We start from the raw sequence: 18,432 nt of genomic DNA, 5'->3' as shown, positions 1-18,432 counted from the left end.
AATTTAAACAAAGATGTTAAAACTTCTATGATCTGTCCTGGAAATTCACAAAGTAGAGAGGGGGAATATAAAATGGCAACCAAATAATTCCATGGCCCCTTTAAAAGTTACATTTTATTTCAAACAAGAGCTTCAGGCATTTCCTTCTCTTAATGGCAATAGCTAATGAGAGAGAACAAGAGAGAGTGGGCGCAATAGTGTGGGATTTTACAAGACTTGCAAATCCCCTGTACTTTTAATGTCACAGCACTTGAACACATTAAACATTAAAAAGGCCTGCACTTGAGGGTAACAAATGCTAAGAATACCCACATAGGATGTTTACCTTACTTTTGAAAAGGATTTAAAACATTAAAAAGATTTGCAACGATCATTTTATAGACTTACCTGACTGGCTATCAGGTAAAGCACCTCCCCAAGGGCAGGTAAAAGGCATTGTTTCAACTTGCTGTTCCTGAAGTTTTCCCTGATCAGTTCAGTTAGGAGTATAACTGCCTAAAATATAAAATATGATAGGCCTTAATTGGCAACCTTGTCTCAGACAAAACTTACACTGAAAACCAACTGAGATATGCCTGTTCCTAATTCTGTAGTCCTCACTCAGGCAGAACTTTCACATTGTAGCTTAAAAATTTCTTCCTGTTCTTCTTTACCAACCTCATTCTATGTGCATGAAACAACTAAGAGGTATTGCCTATACTATAGACAGTAGTGACCCTTAAAGTTAATTGCTTCCAAAAGTTACTACATGCTATATACCTGAGATGCTGGGTTATTTTTACATACTTTATATAAGCGGTAATTATGGTATCACAGATACCATGGTGTGTTAACACATGAAAATATCAGCTTTTTCAGGACTACTGTAAAATATATTACAGCTTGTACTACCCTTTTCAGAGGATCAATAAACCATTACCAACTACAAATCTTGATACACACCGGGAGGAATAAAATTTAATATTTCATATAAATAATAGGGCCTTCCGATTGCATGCTTACCTTCATGATATTTTAAAATGTACAAAAATCAGTACAAGGCTGACCAGCAATTTGAAAACAAGACTATAGAAACAACTGCATTATCACCACCTTTGGCATGACAAATATACTGTGCACTATTTCACTCTTCCGTCTGTAAATACTTCTTTTTCCATTTCCCTTTAAGAAACCAAAAGTACCTCTTGTTGTCAGTCTGAGGAGAAAGTTCCTATGTTTCGTTTACACCTTTTTGCTGGGGAACAACTGGTTGCAGACTTTTTTAGCAGTATTTTTATTTATTTATTTTTTTAAAAAAGATTGTATCTCCTGAGACAAAGGTCACACAGTCATTAATTCCAAGATCTTGGATGTCTACTTTGTTTTCAGTACCTGATGGGAAAAGTAAAAGTCTATCCAATGAAGACTAATCATATCTGACCAAACAAATAATGTACTGGCGATATTCTTTTCATTGTTGAATTCTGATCTAATTTTATGCTTCCATATGGGTAAAGAGTACCCTACCCATGCAGTTTGCTGTGCCACCTTTTTGACATACAAGTAGTAAAGAGAAGGGTCACTTAGAAACTGAGAGACCAGATACGTTTCTTAACAGAGATGGATCTAGGCCCCACCCACAAAAGACAAGACTTAGAGAAAAAATTGGAAGTGAGTAAGCTGGAGATAGGGCTTCTGGTGGCAGCACTGCAGTCCCAGTGGAAAAATTGTGCAGAAAGGAGTCCCTCTGTAGCTTATTAAGGCACTGGATATAGGAAGGGAGACTGGCGAAGTCCAGAGCCGCCTGAGTTACTCTCCTGCTCACCCAACTGTAAGTGCAAGTCCAAGTTCCACTGAAGCAGAGCAGTGTGTTAAAAGTCCAGGAGACTAAATTAAATAGCAATACAAAATAATGATCAAATGAGTTAGTACCAGAGGGGAAAAAAAAGAAAATTCTACCTATCAGAAAATATTAGAAGCTTAGGTACCCACAGGTGTTAAGATTCTTAGGTCTGGAGGATACAGACAACTTATCAGTAAATTGGACACAGCCTCCCAATTTACAAAATCATATTTATATAATAGTGGCTGCAGATATGCAATGTGCATTTGTAATGACAAGGCTGAATAAATCTTTATTCCCATCAAATCTAAGGTCTTACAAATCCACACGTAAAGACAAAGTCTCTCATTTGCCACCATCACAGCAAGAGAGTTAGGGGCCGGACGTGAGAGGCACTCAAACCTCTGCATAGGGACATACATTGGTGGATGTGCAGATGAACGAGCCTCTGATAGTGTGGTAAAAGAATAAATGGACACAAATCAGACGTCAAGAATTATAACATTCAAAAACCAGTCGGAGAACACTTCAATCTCTCTGGTCACTCGATTACAGACCTAAAAGTGGCAATTTTTCAACAAAAAAACTTCAAAAAACAGACTCCAACGACAGACTGCTGAATTGGAATAAATTTGCAAACTGGACACCATTAATTTAGGCTTGAATAAAGACTGGGAGTGGATGTGTCATTACACAAAGTAAAACTATTCCCCCATGTTTCCGCCCCACCTCCCCCCACACACACACTGTTCCTCACACGTTCTTGTCAACTGCTGGAAATGGCCCACCTTGATTATCACTACAAAAGGTTTTTTTTCCTCACCTGCTGGTAATAGCTCACCTTACCTGATCACTCTTGTTACAGTGTGTATGGTAACACCCATTGTTTCATGTTCTCTGTGTACATAAAATCTCCCCACTGTATTTTCCACTGCATGCACCCGATGAAGTGAGCTGTAGCTCACGAAAGCTTATGCTCAAATAAATTTTGTTAGTCTCTAAGGTACCACAAGTACTCCATTTCTTTTTGCGGATACAGACTAACACGGCTGCTACTCTGAAACCTGTTAAAATCCTTAGGCACAGGAGGAGGAGGAGGAATCCAGCACCATGGAGAGATCTGGTGAGGAGGAAGAGGAAGGGAGGGGAGCTAACAGATCTCCTGTGGCAACACTTGCTCGTATAACAATGGTTCAGACTGAACCAGCTCAGAGGGAACAACTTCAGTCTGAGTCTGCAGCCTAGGCGGCTCAAGAGAAGAGACTATGAAGGGGATTGGCTACCTTACCCTGGACTGAACTGAGGACTGAGATCTTGCAGATCAAGGAATGTCCCAAGGAGGCCACTGAAGATATGGCATTGGTGGGCATAAAGAGTTGGGCTAAGAGCCCCATATCCCAATGCAAACAATATGCATTTTAATATGGCTAAATGTAAATATATACATCTTGGAACAACGAATGTAGGCCATACTTAAGGATTGGGGACTGTACTTTGGGAAGCAGTGATTCTGAAATAGTTTTGGGGGCTGTAGTGGATAATCAGCTAACATGAGCTCCCACTGTGATGCCATGGCCAAAAGAACTAATGATGCCATGGGATGCATAAACAGGAGAATCTTGAGTAGGAGTAGAGAGGTTATTTTACCTCTGTATTTGGCACTGGAGCGACCGCTGCTGGAATACTTGTGGTGCGCACAATTCAAGGATGTTGATAAATTGGAGTGGATTCAAAGAAGAGCCATGAGAATGATTGAAGGATTCGAAAACATGCCTTATAGTGATAGACTCAAAGAGCTCAGTATATTTTCCTTAACAAAGAAAAGGTTAATGAGTGACTTGATTACAGTCTATAAGTACCTACATGGGGAACCAATATTTAAGAATGGGCTCTTCAATCTAGCAAAGAAAGGAATACCACAATGCAATGGATAGAAGTTGAAGCTAGACAAATTCAGACTGGAAATAAGGTGTACATTTTTCATAGTAAGAGTAATTAACCATTGGAACAATTTACCAAGGGTTATTGTGGATTCTCCATCACTGACAATTTTTAAATCAAGACTGGATATTTTTCTAAAAGATCTGCCCTAGGAATTATTTAGTGGAAGTTCTATGGCCTGCGTTATACAGGACATCAGACTAGATGATCACAATAGTCTCTCTAGTCTTGGAATCTATGATTGGCCAAAATGGTTCTATGAATGATTCTATGAATCCCTACTGAGGGAGCAGTGCTGACTTTAGTACTGATGATGATCCCTGAGAGGTCTCAATGACTTTTGAGAACTGTGCCTTGAAGGTGAACAAGAGGAGGAAAGTGTCCCTGAACTCGATCTTGAAGAACCTTCCAAGTAATCTGATGGCAACCGAGGAGCCACTCCAGGTGGAGCCAGCAAATGTCCAGACTCCAGCCTCATCTGAAACCTAATTTGCAGGTTGCATTAGTGCTGGCAATTGTAAAGTAACTGGCATTTGAGTACTGGTCAGCACATTGCACTCACACTTGGCACCAGAACACGTCAGTACCAAAGTCAACACCAGTATAGATGCTGTAGATGTGGTCTGCACCGAAATCAGCACACCGTCTGTGCTGACAAGACCCTCATTAATAAGAAGGAGACCAACCTCAACTTTGCACCTCAAATATTAAGTGTGCAGAAACATTGCAACAGCTGTGTGACAGCAGTGACAATTCTGCTATCAATTCAGATGCAGATGAAGACAGAGAAAACTTACAGGCAGAGCACTTGCCTTTAATGTGCCCTTCTCCAAGACACAATGAACATCGAGTGTGGGGTCACTATTAGGGATTGCATCCCACATGATTGACCGTGTTTAAAACCTGGTGAGGGCATTTCATGCTAAATGCTACTTAACTATCTACTACTACTAATTAACTAAATCCTAAAAGTACTACTATAACCAACTATATATACAGAACATCACAAGAAAGCACTCTGACAGAAAAACATGAAGATAGATGCAAAAGAACGGACATACTGGTCAGACCAGTATCCTGTCTTCCGACAATGATCAATGCCAAGTGAGTCAGAAGGAATGAACAGAACAGGCAATCATCAAGTGATCCATCCCCTGTCGTCCACTTCCAGCTTCTGGCACACAGAGGTTAGGGACACTCAAAGCATGGAGCTGCATCCCTGACGATCCTGGCTAATAGCCATTGATGAACCTATCCTCCATGAACTTATCTAGTTATTTTTTGAACGCTGTTTTGGCCTTCACAACATCCCATAGCAATGAGTTCCACAGGTTGACTCTGCATTGTGTGAAGAAGTACTTCCTTTTGTTTGTTTTAAACCTGCTGCCTACTGATTTCATTGGGTGACTCCTAGTTCTTGGGTTATGTGAAGGAGTAAACAACACTTCCTTATTCACCTTCTCCACACAAGTCAAAATTTTACAAACCTGTATCATATCCCCTCTTAGTCATCTCTTTTCCAAGCTGAACAGTCCCAGTCTTATCTCTCTACATATGGAAGCTGTTCCATACTCCTAATTATTTTTGTTGCCCTTCTCTGGACCTTTCCCAATTCCAATATGTCTTTTTTGAGATGGGGTGACCAGATCTGGATGCATTATTCAAGATGTGGGCGTACCATGGAATTATATAGAGGCATTTGATATTTCTGTCTTATTACCTATTCCTTTCCTAACGGTTCCTACCATTCTGTTAGCTTTTTTCCTGCTCAGATCCTGGACCAGGAAGAGGTGAGGAAGCTTGAAAACAAATAAAAGTGCTTTAACTGCCAAAAAAGCAGCTAAAATAACAAATCTAAAAGAGAAGGATGGGAGTGAAGCAAATTAAATTTGATAGCTGCAGTGGAGGCAGAATACCTGGCAGGAAAAGGGGGCACTGCTAGCACAGGTCATCCTGAACCTTTGAACCATATTTGGAAATTGCAGACAAGAGAAGAATAGCCCAGACATATCAGAACTGTGAGACACACTGGGCTGAAGAAAAAAGCCAAGGAAAAACTGACAGCAACCATCATTAAACAAAGATTTTTCTGAGGGACAAATGCTTCTTGATTACCAGTTATTTTGTTTTTTTCTAAAGTTTCTTTTGGTGATTTGCTCTGCTTTTGTAAATGCAGATATAATGTGCTCTTGTTTACACAACAAGATAATGAGGTGATACTGATCAAGGTATAGTTCCTTAGTTCCTTCCGCATTTTGTTCTAGATTTCAATAAAGGATGCCTGTCAAAATATAGTCCTATGTAATTTATTATTATTGACTGGTTCATGTCTATCATGAAGCTTTCAGAAACAAAATAAAAGTGGCCTTTGTGACATTGACCAGAATTCTCCTTTTGTATTAATCATAAGCATTAACTAACCATCTGCAAATGTTCAGAGACATATGTTGGATGTTACTTAGGGCAGCTGTTCTCAACCGGGGGGGGGGGGGGGGGGTATGGTCCATGAGCCCTTTCAGAAAGGCCGCAGAACCCCACAGCTGAAACCTGGTGACCCAAGCCCCAGTGCTGAAGCCGGGAGTGGCACGGGGCTGAAGCCAGCGACAACCCCCCTGCACTGAAGCCAGGAGCAGCGCTAAAGCCAGCACCCCCTCCCCGAGCTGGGAGCAGCACAGGGCTGAAGCCAGCAGCCCCCCACCAAGCTGCGAGCAACATGGGGCTGAAGCCAGCACCCCCTCAAGCCCCCAAAGCTGGGAGTGGTGTGGAGCTGAAGCCAGCAAACCTCCTCCAACACAGCCAGGAGCAACCGGGGCGGGGCTGAAGCCGGGAGCCTCACCAACCCTCCTCCCCCTCCCCCCAAAGCTGGGAGCCGCACTGGGAGCCCCCCTATACTACACCCTGCCTGCACCCATAGCTACGCCCCTGCCTGCACCCTGAGCTACTCCCCTCCCTGCACACAGCCCCTAGCCATTCCCACCCTGTACCCTGAGCTACTACCTTCCCTGCACACAACCCCAGCTACCTCCTTCCTGCACCTTCAGCTACCCCCTGGACGGCACACAGCCCCAGCTGTGAGTTATATTTTCTGGTTGCATCCTCCACAGCCCAGACAGGCTGGGTGGCCTCCTGAGTGAGTCCGGGGGTGGAGGTGGCACTCCCTCCCTGAACCCCGCTGTGCAGAGCTGGCTCGAGCCCCGCTAGACTCTTACCCACCCCGCAAATAGAAGTAAAATTATGCCTATGCCAAAGGGTGCCCCCCAGCCGGGAGCCCCAAGTTTTCCCCCAACCCAGGCATTTTATACCATGTTGGGGGGGGGGGGGGCCCTCAACAAGTAAAAGACTTAGGGCACAAGAGATATCAATTTTGTCATCGTATAGCTTTTCTAATATAGGTATGCAATACATGACTTATTAAAATGTTGATACAAAAGGTATAAAATAAAAAATTTAAACCATAATTGAGTGTGTCCTTATGCATACAACAAGGACACAGCAAAGCTAGGAAATACAAAGTACTACTTAGTAAATATTTTAAACACAGAAGTACCTTAGATAAAAACAATTATCTGTTATTTTCTGAGAAGGTCTCCAGATACTACAAAAAATCAGCAAAAATTCACATTCTTTCATTCTTTGAAACAAAATTCATTGATATTCCAGGATTTTTATTCACAATTTCAGAGTATCACTACCATGGGATGTCTCAAGGTATAGCTCAAAGCTTTATACCCCTTTTATAAATCACTTCAGATTAATTGTGAAACTTTATCCTCCAAATATTTCGGTAAACTACAATACGACGGTCGTGAAATGATCCTAGACAAAGTTTTTATTTTGCTGGACTTTTTAAAATGAATTTTGTTATAAGGTTTACAAGCTTTTACCATCGCAAGGTGATACATGCATAAAATTGGTTGCTTAGTAAGCAAATACTCTGGTCTGTTAGGTTGCCCGCTTCTAATACATCCAAATAATGTTCTTGTGGCTCATAACCTCTTAGAATGCAGAAGCAAAGTTCCAGACAACAATCTCATTGGCACTTGCATCTGGGTATCACTATTGTCTTTTAGCTTGTGTTTTAATATAAAAAACAAAAATAATATATTTTAAAGCTTCTAACAGAGAATACAGAACAGTGAGAAAAACACTACAGTTTTGGTTCAGTGGTTCTGAACTGAATAATAACTGATATTAGCATCTTCTTCCTCATCAGATGTGTTCTCTATGGAATAACTGATAATATATTATATGAAATAAAATATACACCTTCCAATTTAAAAAAAACCACCTATTTGTGCACAGGCTATGTAACAATAGGTTTCTATCACTTACTGTTATCCACCCCACTTCCCTCAAGCTGTTTGTCACACTCACTTGTTGTATCATCCCTTAAAATTAGACTACAAGCCTTTCAAGACAGGGACAGCGTCATCCTATGTATTTCTATAGTGCCTAACCCAATGAGACCCTTATCCTGACTGTGGCTTTTATACCACTAGTACTAATCCAAACACACACAATATCGGATACTAAGGAAAGAACAGCAGTGGACAGCACTCAAAAGTTAGCATTTACCAACCATTACCACAAACTTCCTAACCTAAGTATAGAGGAAAATTCTTGCCTCTGAAATACCACTCTGTGGTAAATGTTATCAAATACTGACTTTTTAATGTTGAACACTTTATAAATTAGCCCTATGCTTCTCCTCTCTTTGTTGAACACATTCAAGAAACCAAGTTCCCTGTAGCCATAGACAAAACATGCATACCTAAAATGATGCGGCCCATTGAGTCAGAGGAGTATCTTGTTTCCTCCCCAGATCCATGGAGAGGCCCTTCTCAGGTCATCTGCAACTGGAACTATGGGAGAGACGTGTGGCAGAGTCGAGATCAGGAATCCTGGTCTAGAAATGTGCCTTGCAAAAAATGGGCCCTAACTAATCTCTTCTCCCACAAACACAAATATTACTTTTACTCCTGACAGGAATAATATAGGATAGATTACAGATGTAAATTAACTCTGATTTAGGGACAAATATAAGAGTACAAAATTTGGGTCATAGACTTTTTGTTCAAGATTAAAGGGCAATAACCAATAAATAAAATATGACTACACTTTTTATTTATTACTTGGGAAAAAACTGTAATAAAAAAGTCAATTTATATTAATTATCGACAATATGTCATCTCTCCCCACTCTGGCTATTTTTTTTTCTTTTCTATCAGCCTACATTTTCCCTATTGAGCAATTAGTAATGAACAGTAAGTCCCACAGTGTCTTGAAAAGGCATTTTAAATGTAACACATCAGTTAGACATTTTATACTAGCTGTCAAGTTGGATGGACATAACAGATATAGTTACAATAAAAAAAAGAGAACTAAGATATAAGATTTATATCTGCATAGACAGCCATTAGCTATACATATGACAAAATAATATGTCAATTTAATATGTTATTCCTTGGATATTTTCACCCCAATTCAGGCATCTAGAAGTTTCTCTGCAGTTCAGAAGCCAGTACTATAGTTTGTTCACAAACAAGAGCTATTTTATATCTTATGAAGTAGGTGGCAGAGATTTACAATGTTACTCCATTTTTAATCCATTGGTATGAGGTGTCAGTAAGCATTAGTGGGAATTAAAACACATTTGTAATGCTGCAGACCCTTACAGAGATAAAACTGCCTATGCCTCCAGCATAATAGAAATTGCTGTAGAGCTCAATGTCTTGTAAGTAGACACACATCATGTTATGTGTGCTGGTAATAACAAAACAACTTCACTTTCCTTTGAACAGAGTACTCTCCCTTGGCTGCAAAAGTAGGTTATATAGTGTTGGCACTAAACAAAAAACTATCTCTACTATAACTTTTTTTAAAAGTACACATGAAAAAGGACATATACTCTACTGTTACAAAGGGAGATAATGGTGTTTCTTAGACTATCCTAAAATACCAATTTGCATAAAGTAGTGAAAAGGTGATAGTGCTATCTTTGGTTGAACACTATAAAGATCTGGAAATATCTTCACAAAAAATATGGCAAGTTCATTAGACTTATGTGTTATTTGTGTATCTGGATGACATTACTGTATTCTTAAAAATGGTTTCATCACAAGTTATTATCTGTCTGAAAATTCAATAAGGCCATTCATTAAGGCCAAAATAACATTTCTTGACACCTTAAATGACTGATTGGAGCAGCTAGTCCTGGAACCCACAAGAGGAGAGGCAATTCTTGATTTAGTCATAAAGTGGAGCACAGGATCAGGTCCAAGAAGTGAATATAGCTGGACCACTTGGTAACAGTGACCATAATAAAATTAAATTTAACATCCCTGTGGCGGGGAAAACATCACAGCGGCCCAACACTGTAGCATTTAATTTCAGAAAGGGGGACTACACAAAAATGAGGAGATTAGTTAAACAAAAAGTAAAAGGTACAGCAGTAAAAGTAAAATCCCTGCAAGCTGCATGGAAACTTTTTAAAGACACTGTAATAGACACTCAACTTAAATGTATACCCCAAATTAAAAATCATACTAAGAGAACCAAAAAAGAGCCACCATGGCTAAACAACAAAGTAAAAGAAGCAGTGAGAGGCAAAAAGGCATCCTTTAAAAAGTGGAAGTTAAATCCTAGTAAGGAAAACAGAAAGGAGCATAAACTCTGGCAAATGAAGTGTAAAAATATAATTAAGAAGGTCAAAAAAGAATTTGAAGAACAGCTAGCCAAAGACAAAAAATAATAGCAATTTTTTTTAAAGTACATCAGAAGCAGGAAGCCTGCTAAACCACCAGTGGGGCCGCTGGACGATTGAGATGCCAAAGGAGCACTCAAGGATGATAACGCCATTGCAGAGAAATTGAAATTGCGTCCACACTACCCCAAATTCTACCCGGCGATGTCTATTTCAGCACTAATCCCCTCGTCAGAGAGGATTACAGAAATCGAATTTTAAGAGCCCTTAAGTCAACAAAAATGGCTTCGTCGTGTGGATGGGTGCAGGGTTAAGTCGATCTAAAACTGCTAAATTCGACCTACACTCGTAGTGTAGACCAGGGCTAAATGAATTCTTTGCATCAGTCTTCACGGTTGAGGATGTGAGGGAGATTTCCAAACCGGAAATGGAGAAAGGTAAATAATGGTGTCCCCCAGGGGTCTGTGTTGAGACCAGCCTTATTCAACATATTCATAAATGATCTGGCAAAAGGGGTAAACAGTGAGGTGGCAAAATTTGCAGATGATACAAAACGACTCAAAATAAATCCCAGGAAGACTGCAAAGAGCTACAAAAGTATCTCTCAAAACTAGGTGACTAGGCAACAAAATGGCAGATGAAATTCAATGTTGATAAATGCAAAGTAATGCACACTGGAAAACATAATCCCAGCTACACATATAAAATGGAGTCTAAATTAGCTGTTACCACTCAAGAAAGAGATCTTGGAGTCATTATAGATAGTTCTCTGAAGACATCCACTCAATGTGTAGCGGCAGTCAAAAAAGCAAACAGAACGTTGGGAATCATTAAGAAAGGGATAGATAATAAGACAGAAAATATCATATTGCCTCTGTATAAATCCCATGCAGATGTGGTTGCCCCATCTCCAAAAAGATATATTGGAACTGGAAAAGGTTCAGAAAAGGGCAACAAAAATTATTAGGGGTATGGAACGGCTTCCGTATGAGGAGAGATTAATAAATCTTGGACTTTTCAGCTTGGAAAAGAGACGACTAAGGGGGGGAATATGATAGAGGTCTATAAAATCATGACTGGTGTGGAGAAAGTAAACAAGGAAGCGTTATTTACTCCTTCTGATAACACAAGAACTAGGGGTCGCCAAATGAAATTAATAGGCAGCAAGTTTAAAACAAAAGGAAGTATTTATTCACACAACACACAGTGAACCTGTGAAAAGCTTTGCCAGAGGATGTTGTGAAGGCCAAGACTATAACAGGGTTCAAAAAAGAACTAGACAAATTCATGGAGGATAAGTCCATCAATGGCTATTAGACAGGATGGGCAGGGATGGTGTCCCTTGTTAGGGGGCTTATTCCTTCACCCGCTTCCTTCCCTGGTCCTTCTCGCATGAACAGAGAGCAACAATACCTGAAGTCCAAAGGTGCAAACAATTCGATGTTTATTGGGGTGAACTTCCAGCAAGCATGATTCCAGTTTCCTTCCTTAGTGTCCTCCTTCCCAGCTCTGACACCACAGAGCCCTACACCTGTGTCCTTGTTCCCATTTCTGCCCTAAGCCAAACATGATTCCAATTTCCTTACCCCCATTCCCTGTTCCCATTTCCCCCACCCACACACTCACTTCCTGATTGACTGCAGACTATACAGTAAAACTTGAGTTCTGCTTAGCTATACCTTAACCAATCATTTTCCTGAAATTTAACTAACCAATCCTAACATGATTATGTAACCAATTATATCCCACCACCTTAATTAGTTTACACCCAGCAAAATTAATTATACAGCAGACAGGAACAATCACAGAACCAGACAGAGATTATACAGACAAACAATAGCAAAGTGGGAACTATAATGACAAAACAATACAGAAGTGAGGATTTCACATCCCAGCTATTGATAAGTGAGTTCTTGCCAGACAGGATGCTATCAAACTAAGTTTCCTTTTATATTTTCTAGGCACTTCCCTTTCTCTGGAGGTGACAGCCATTATCAGGACAGGATTGTATTCCTAACAGCCCAATAGCACCTTATTTCAATGTGACTAGTTTGGAATGTGAGGATCTGACCGGTCGCTTCCCAGCTTATCGCTGCCTCTGCTGCTTAGCCAAAGGCCTTAGCCTAAGCACAGGGCCTCAGACTGTCACAGTAAGAGAAGGACCTTACACTGGCAGACAGTGATTTTGATTCTCTCTTTTATACCTCTAGAACTAGCCAAGTGATAAGAATACACCTAAATTCTTAAAGTACAGGCCTTTGCAGACAGGCCTGAATATCTATATCCTAACATACCTAGCCTCTGTTTTCCAGAAGCTGGGAATGGGCAACAGGGAATGGATCACTTGATGATTACCTGTTCTGTTCATTCCCTCTGGGGCACCTGGCATTGGCCACTGTCGGAAGACAGGATACTGGGCTAGATGGACCTTGGGCCCTACTGGGTCAGACCATTCTTATGCCAGATACAAAGTACACTGAAATCAACTGAAGCCTTACCATTGACTTCAATGGCCTTTGGATCTCACCCCTATTCATTAGTGTTTATTCTCCTACTTAAAAATACTAAAGCCATCCTAGCAGAAACAATACTATATGGATTAGCTGATCAATCACACGCTACATATACTAAATAGCAAATACTAGGCGGTGAAAAGTTTTGGAGAATCCACAGGCTGAAATTTGCTTACATAAACTGCTAGACACTACAGTAAAACAAACAAACAACAATAACTGAATAAATATTTCTGAATACAGGATTGTTTTGATCACAATTCACAGATACAAAAGGCCGAGATTTATCATGCATTTTGTTAGTAACAGAATTTGACCAGCTCTACAAGATAAATTGGTATTTGAAGCAACACACATTAAAAATGAGGAGAACAAGATTTTTACTCAAAAACTGAAGTACAACTGCTCGACAAATGTATGTTCAGCACCTAATGTCCCATCTGCAGTGTAATTTCTACCATACTGGGAAACCCAGTTACAATACAGTAATGTCCTGATAGAATTAAAAACAGATTTCTGTCTTGTAGCACAGATAGAAGCAAACCATAATTTAAAATTTGTTCTCCAACAGTACTGCAGCTTCGCAAAAAATTCTAAGAATGTGTCATGGTTCAGAACTGGTCTTGAATTAACAGTGAAATCCAATCGATAAAGTTGAATCAACTATGCTGTATAACTGATTTTTGCATGTTCTGAGAAACTGACTGAGAAAGAAAAGATGGGCAGAAAGCTATGTGAAGAAGGGGAGGAGGGGTGTTCCAGAGGGTGTTCAAGGCAACAAACAGCATTTAAATTCGAACTGTGATAAAAAGGATTCTAGCTGAACACCAACAAAGTAAAGATCATTCATGTCAAAGAATAAAAGCCATTTGTTATCAAGTAGTTTGAGTCTCTTAAGTCTTATTAAGCATGCCACCATTTCCAAGACATTAATATCACAAAATGCACACATGCTTCATCTCTGCAGCACTAGTTTTTTTAGCCACAAAGGAGGCCCAAAGAAGCCAATGTCTTTGGTAGTCAATAAAATCCAGAGACTTTGGAATTGCTGCAGAACGAGTAGGAATTTTATTGGAAGATGAAAGAAATCCTGGAACACACCTCCCAGCAGAAGCCTTTAACAACGGATCATTCTCACAGCATATGTAGTTGGCATGACTTCTGGACCCTCATAGCATCGGCAAGCATCATTGTCTTACACATTCTGATGAAACCAATGGAGGTGGAACAGTATTTTCTGATGCATCAGTTTATGACAGAGGCTCATGATTCTTTTAAAAATAACATTAAGGTCAATCCTAGACTATAGTCCATTTAAGACTGTAAACTGGAGATATCTATCAAATATGGGTTTCAGAGTAGCAGCTGTGTTAGTCTGTATTTACAAAAAGAAAAGGAGTACCAGTGGCACCTTAGAGACTAACCAATTTATTTGAGCATAAGCTTTCGTGAGCTACAGCTTGATTATCACCACAAAAGGTTCCCGCCCCCGCCTCCCCCGCCCCGATCTCCTGTTGGTAATAGCTCATCTTAAGTGATCACTCTCCTTACAGTGTGTATGATAACACCCATTTTTTCATGTTCTGTGTGTATATAAATCTCCTCACTGTATTTTCCACTGAATGCATCCGATGAAGTGAGCTGTAGCTCACGAAAGCTTATGCTCAAATAAATTGGTTAGTCTCTAAAGTGCCACTAGTACTCCTTTTCTTTCTATCAAATATGGGTTTTTTTAATGCTGTAGGCTAACCTCCGTAGTATTCATAATGAATAAGTAAATAACAGAGGGAGGTCTCCCTACTGAACTAAATCCCTCAAGGAAGATGAAGAAATCTCTCTGGCTCCAAGTGCATATGAGACAAAGATGTTAGTAAATAGATGCTACAATTGTAGCTTTTGTCCGCTAAACAATGCGGCAAGATCTTAAGACCTATAGGAAAGTGTGATGGTACATCTGTTCATCCCACTCCTTCTACATAATGCTTTCACCACATGAGGAAGTCTGGACTGCCTCAAAGAACAATCCTAGCACATTGCATAGGAGTGAAATTTTAAGACCCTGTGTAGATTTGCTTCAGTCTTTCGGGTGGTATAGATGCCAGGGCAGGATTATGAGGTGGCAGTAACATGCAGACACCAGAACACATGGCAGAGAGAAAGATCTAGTAAGTTGCTATTCTATAAATACCCAAGCAGGAATCTTTGTTGGAGATGAAAATATTACCTATTATATTAGTTGCTCTTCATTATTAGCCCGCACTAAGGGTACACCTCGCCACAGATTTTGTCTAAAAACTTGTGGAAGAGGAATGCTACAGGCCTAAGAGGAGTAAGAGTTCAAAATGCCTTGTCCTTGGTGTGGTGGGTGTCCTGAAGTAAGGCCATAGTGAGGTTTTTTTTTTTTTTTTTTTTTTAAAGTTTGGTTTAATATTTTCCCCTCCATTTGATGGTATTGTTAATGCCCTGCACATTTCATGAGGAAAGTTTAAATAGATTAATGATCACTAATCTATTTAAACTCTCCTCATGGAATGTGCATTAAGAATACCATCAAGGCTGTTGTGTTTTGGCAAATGTCCAATACATGAATGTCACTTAGAAATGCTGTCAGCGTCACCTGGGCTCTCATTCAATGAGTTCACACCCTTTGAGGAGGCATAGCCTGGGATACTTCATATTCAAAAGTGATATAGGAAATTATCCACCTGGAGATCTGCAAAGAGATCACTTTATCTTTCATTCAGTCTGCATATGAAACAAACAAATGAAATGAGGAGCAGAAAGGTTTGGTTCTATCCAGATGAAAAGCTAAATGTTGCCTGACATCTAACATGTGATCGCGTTGTTCTTCAGGGGTTGAATGCGGCTTAGGGAAGAACACTAGTAAATATATAGCTTGGTTCAAGCGAAACTGGGAAACCACTCGATTAAAACTTAGGGTACAGCCATAGCTTTACTTTGTCTTTAAAAAATTGCACATAAGGAGGGCTCCACCATCAAAGCCTGCAACTCACCGACCCTCTTTGCAGCTGTTATTGCCAAAGGAAGGCAGTTTTCTGGCCCAGAAGGGAGAAAGAAGAAGTTGCCAGAGGCTCGAAGGGAGGTCCAACAAGAGATGCTAAGACAGTATCACGGTCCCACAAAAGAACCAGCTCTTTAACTGGAACGTGGAGACAAGTAACTCCTTTCAAGAACGTCACTGCCATGGAGTTTGAAAACACCAAACTTCCCAGGGATGGGAGGATGAAATTCGAAAATCATCACCAGGTGGACTCCCAATGAACTAAGTGCAAGACCAGAAGACTGAAAGTGTAACAAGTATGCCAAGATGTCCTGGATAAAAACTAGCTCTGGCTGGACTACCCGGGCTAGCAACAATATTGGGAACTGTTTTGACTCTGCCAAATAGGCTGCTCTGGTAGAGGGCTTCCTACTATTAAGCAAGATTTGCTGGACCACCTGCAAACATCATTCCTGTTCCTCATCTAATCATGCAGCATCCACACCATGACATGGAGAGCTGACCGCTGGATGCAAAACCTTACCGAGATGCTGAATCAGAAGGTCAGGAGGAAGAGGAAGCGATATGGGAGGCCAAACTGATAAAGCAAGGAGGTCGAAGAACCAACACGGTCTTGGCCACACTGGAGCAATGAGAGGGAGCTTGGCACAGTCCAATTTCAGCTTGAGAATGACCCTGCAGGTTGATCAAAATTGGAGGAAAGGTGCAAATTCCCAGATCAGGTAAAAATCAGTCAAGGAGCTCGGCCCAAGACCCCTGAGAAAAAAACAGCCACCATTTCTTGTTGTCTCTCATGGCAAACAGGTTGATCGTCAGGATGCCCTGATCTGCAAAAATGGACTTCAGGATGCTGGGCTTAAGGGACTATTTGTGATTCAGAGAGAAATTTCTGCTAAGGTGATCTGCCAGGTGATTCTGGATCCCAGGTAAATGATTGGCCATAGGGATAAATGTTTTCCTTGATGCAAAACTGCCAGAGCCTGATCAGTTTCTGACACAGCACATTGGAGTGTGCTCCCTTGTCTGTTCACATAATACATCATGGTGATATTATCTGTGAGCATGAGAATCGCTGAATCCCTAATGTGATCTTGAAAGGTCTGGCTGTCCAGAACGTGAGTCAAAATGGGCATTGCTGGATGCCAGTGGAGGAATGCTTATCCTCAAGAGCCTTATCAGGTTGGATCTGGATTGTTGTCACAACCTTTTTACACATGGCCTCAACCTTCTCAAAGGGGAGGTGAAATGTCAATTTTTTTCCAAGTCTTGCTCAGATTCAGAGTCTAAAAGCTCGCCTTCCTCAGGAGGAGGAGGAGGAGTCGTCGTCGTCAAAGGACTAGCACTTTCTGGATTTTTTGTCCTCAGCCCCTGCCCCCACCCCCACACCCTTTTTATTCTTTTTACTTTTGGGTGTACATAGTGGACGTTACTGCCCTGCTATGACCAGAGCACAGTTTTTTGCAGTTTGCCTTGTGCATAGCCCAGAGCCCTCTAGAAACTTCTCTCTTTGAGTCCCACCCGTTCAGGGTCCCATTCCCCCTGAGCAAGGTGTGAGGTCTCATTATCAGAGTTCCCTCACTCAAGCTGTGATGGGGAGCGGAGATGAATATAAGCCCTGCTTCTCTTCCCAAGGCACTCAAGACTGGGGGGAGGAGTACCAGTAGCTCACAGGGGTCTTGTCTTTGCAGCCCTTTGTCACCTCAGGACTTCCCCTTGGATCTTTTGGATGAAGTCCCCTTCCTCTGTATAATCTCTCTCTGGCTCAGCTCAGGCTTTTCTGTGGTGAAGTCATGGTTCCTTGGAGGGTGGTTGGAGCCCTAACATACCTATCTTACTCAGAGCTCATGCCTTAGCAGCACTAGGGTCATCTGGCTGGGAGACGGCTAGGCATAATTCACTCTCTGCTGAGCCTTGGAAAGCTCCCTGATATATGGAACACCTTTTGGACTTTGCCCAGTGCTTGTGAGACTGCTCTGCAATGCCTGAAAGGGGGAAAGAGGAGCTCAGCAGGCAAGTGCTCAAGCATAGGCTCCAGGTGGCTGTGGCCATGACATGACATAAACCCTGAACCAGGAACAAGGAAGGAGGCTTGGAACAAATGAAAGCTCACTACTGCCTGAAAATAGCTTTAAAAAATAATAAAGGTAAAAGAAAAGGATGGGAGCAAATCAGCCACCAATTGATTGCTGCCACAGAGGAAGTAGCTCTAGCAGCAAGCAGAATGAGGCAGGGCCACTACACGCTGTGCCACAGATTTGAACCACCTCTGGAAACTCCAGAGTGGTAAGGAGCAATCCAGATGTAACAGAATTGTGTTTGGTTGTTTTTTTTTTTTTTTCCCCCCTATAAACAGCAGCAAAATTGTTCCAAATGGTAAAATTTAAAAGATCTCCTGGAGAAGTACACATCGTTTTAATACATAAAACTCTTT

The 18,432-nt window shown here is 41.0% G+C and overlaps 1 protein-coding gene across 14 annotated transcripts in view; it reads right to left on the bottom strand.

Annotated features, from left to right (window-relative positions):
- ULK4 (unc-51 like kinase 4) overlaps positions 1 to 18,432 on the bottom strand; it is a 395,815-nt gene that overhangs the window by 315,670 nt on the left and 61,713 nt on the right. For all 14 annotated transcript variants that reach the window (XM_037890225.2, XM_043540763.1, XM_043540762.1 and 11 more), the window contains one exon: positions 388 to 495. In XM_037890225.2, coding sequence (XP_037746153.1) covers positions 388 to 495 — 108 coding nt within the window. The remainder of the gene's footprint in view (positions 1 to 387; positions 496 to 18,432) is intronic.

The sequence above is a fragment of the Chelonia mydas genome, chromosome 2, assembly GCF_015237465.2.
Source record: "Chelonia mydas isolate rCheMyd1 chromosome 2, rCheMyd1.pri.v2, whole genome shotgun sequence".
Classification (NCBI taxonomy): Eukaryota; Metazoa; Chordata; order Testudines; family Cheloniidae; genus Chelonia; species Chelonia mydas.
The sequence above is the reverse complement of the archived record's forward strand: the minus strand, read 5'-3'. Positions and strand labels throughout refer to the sequence as shown.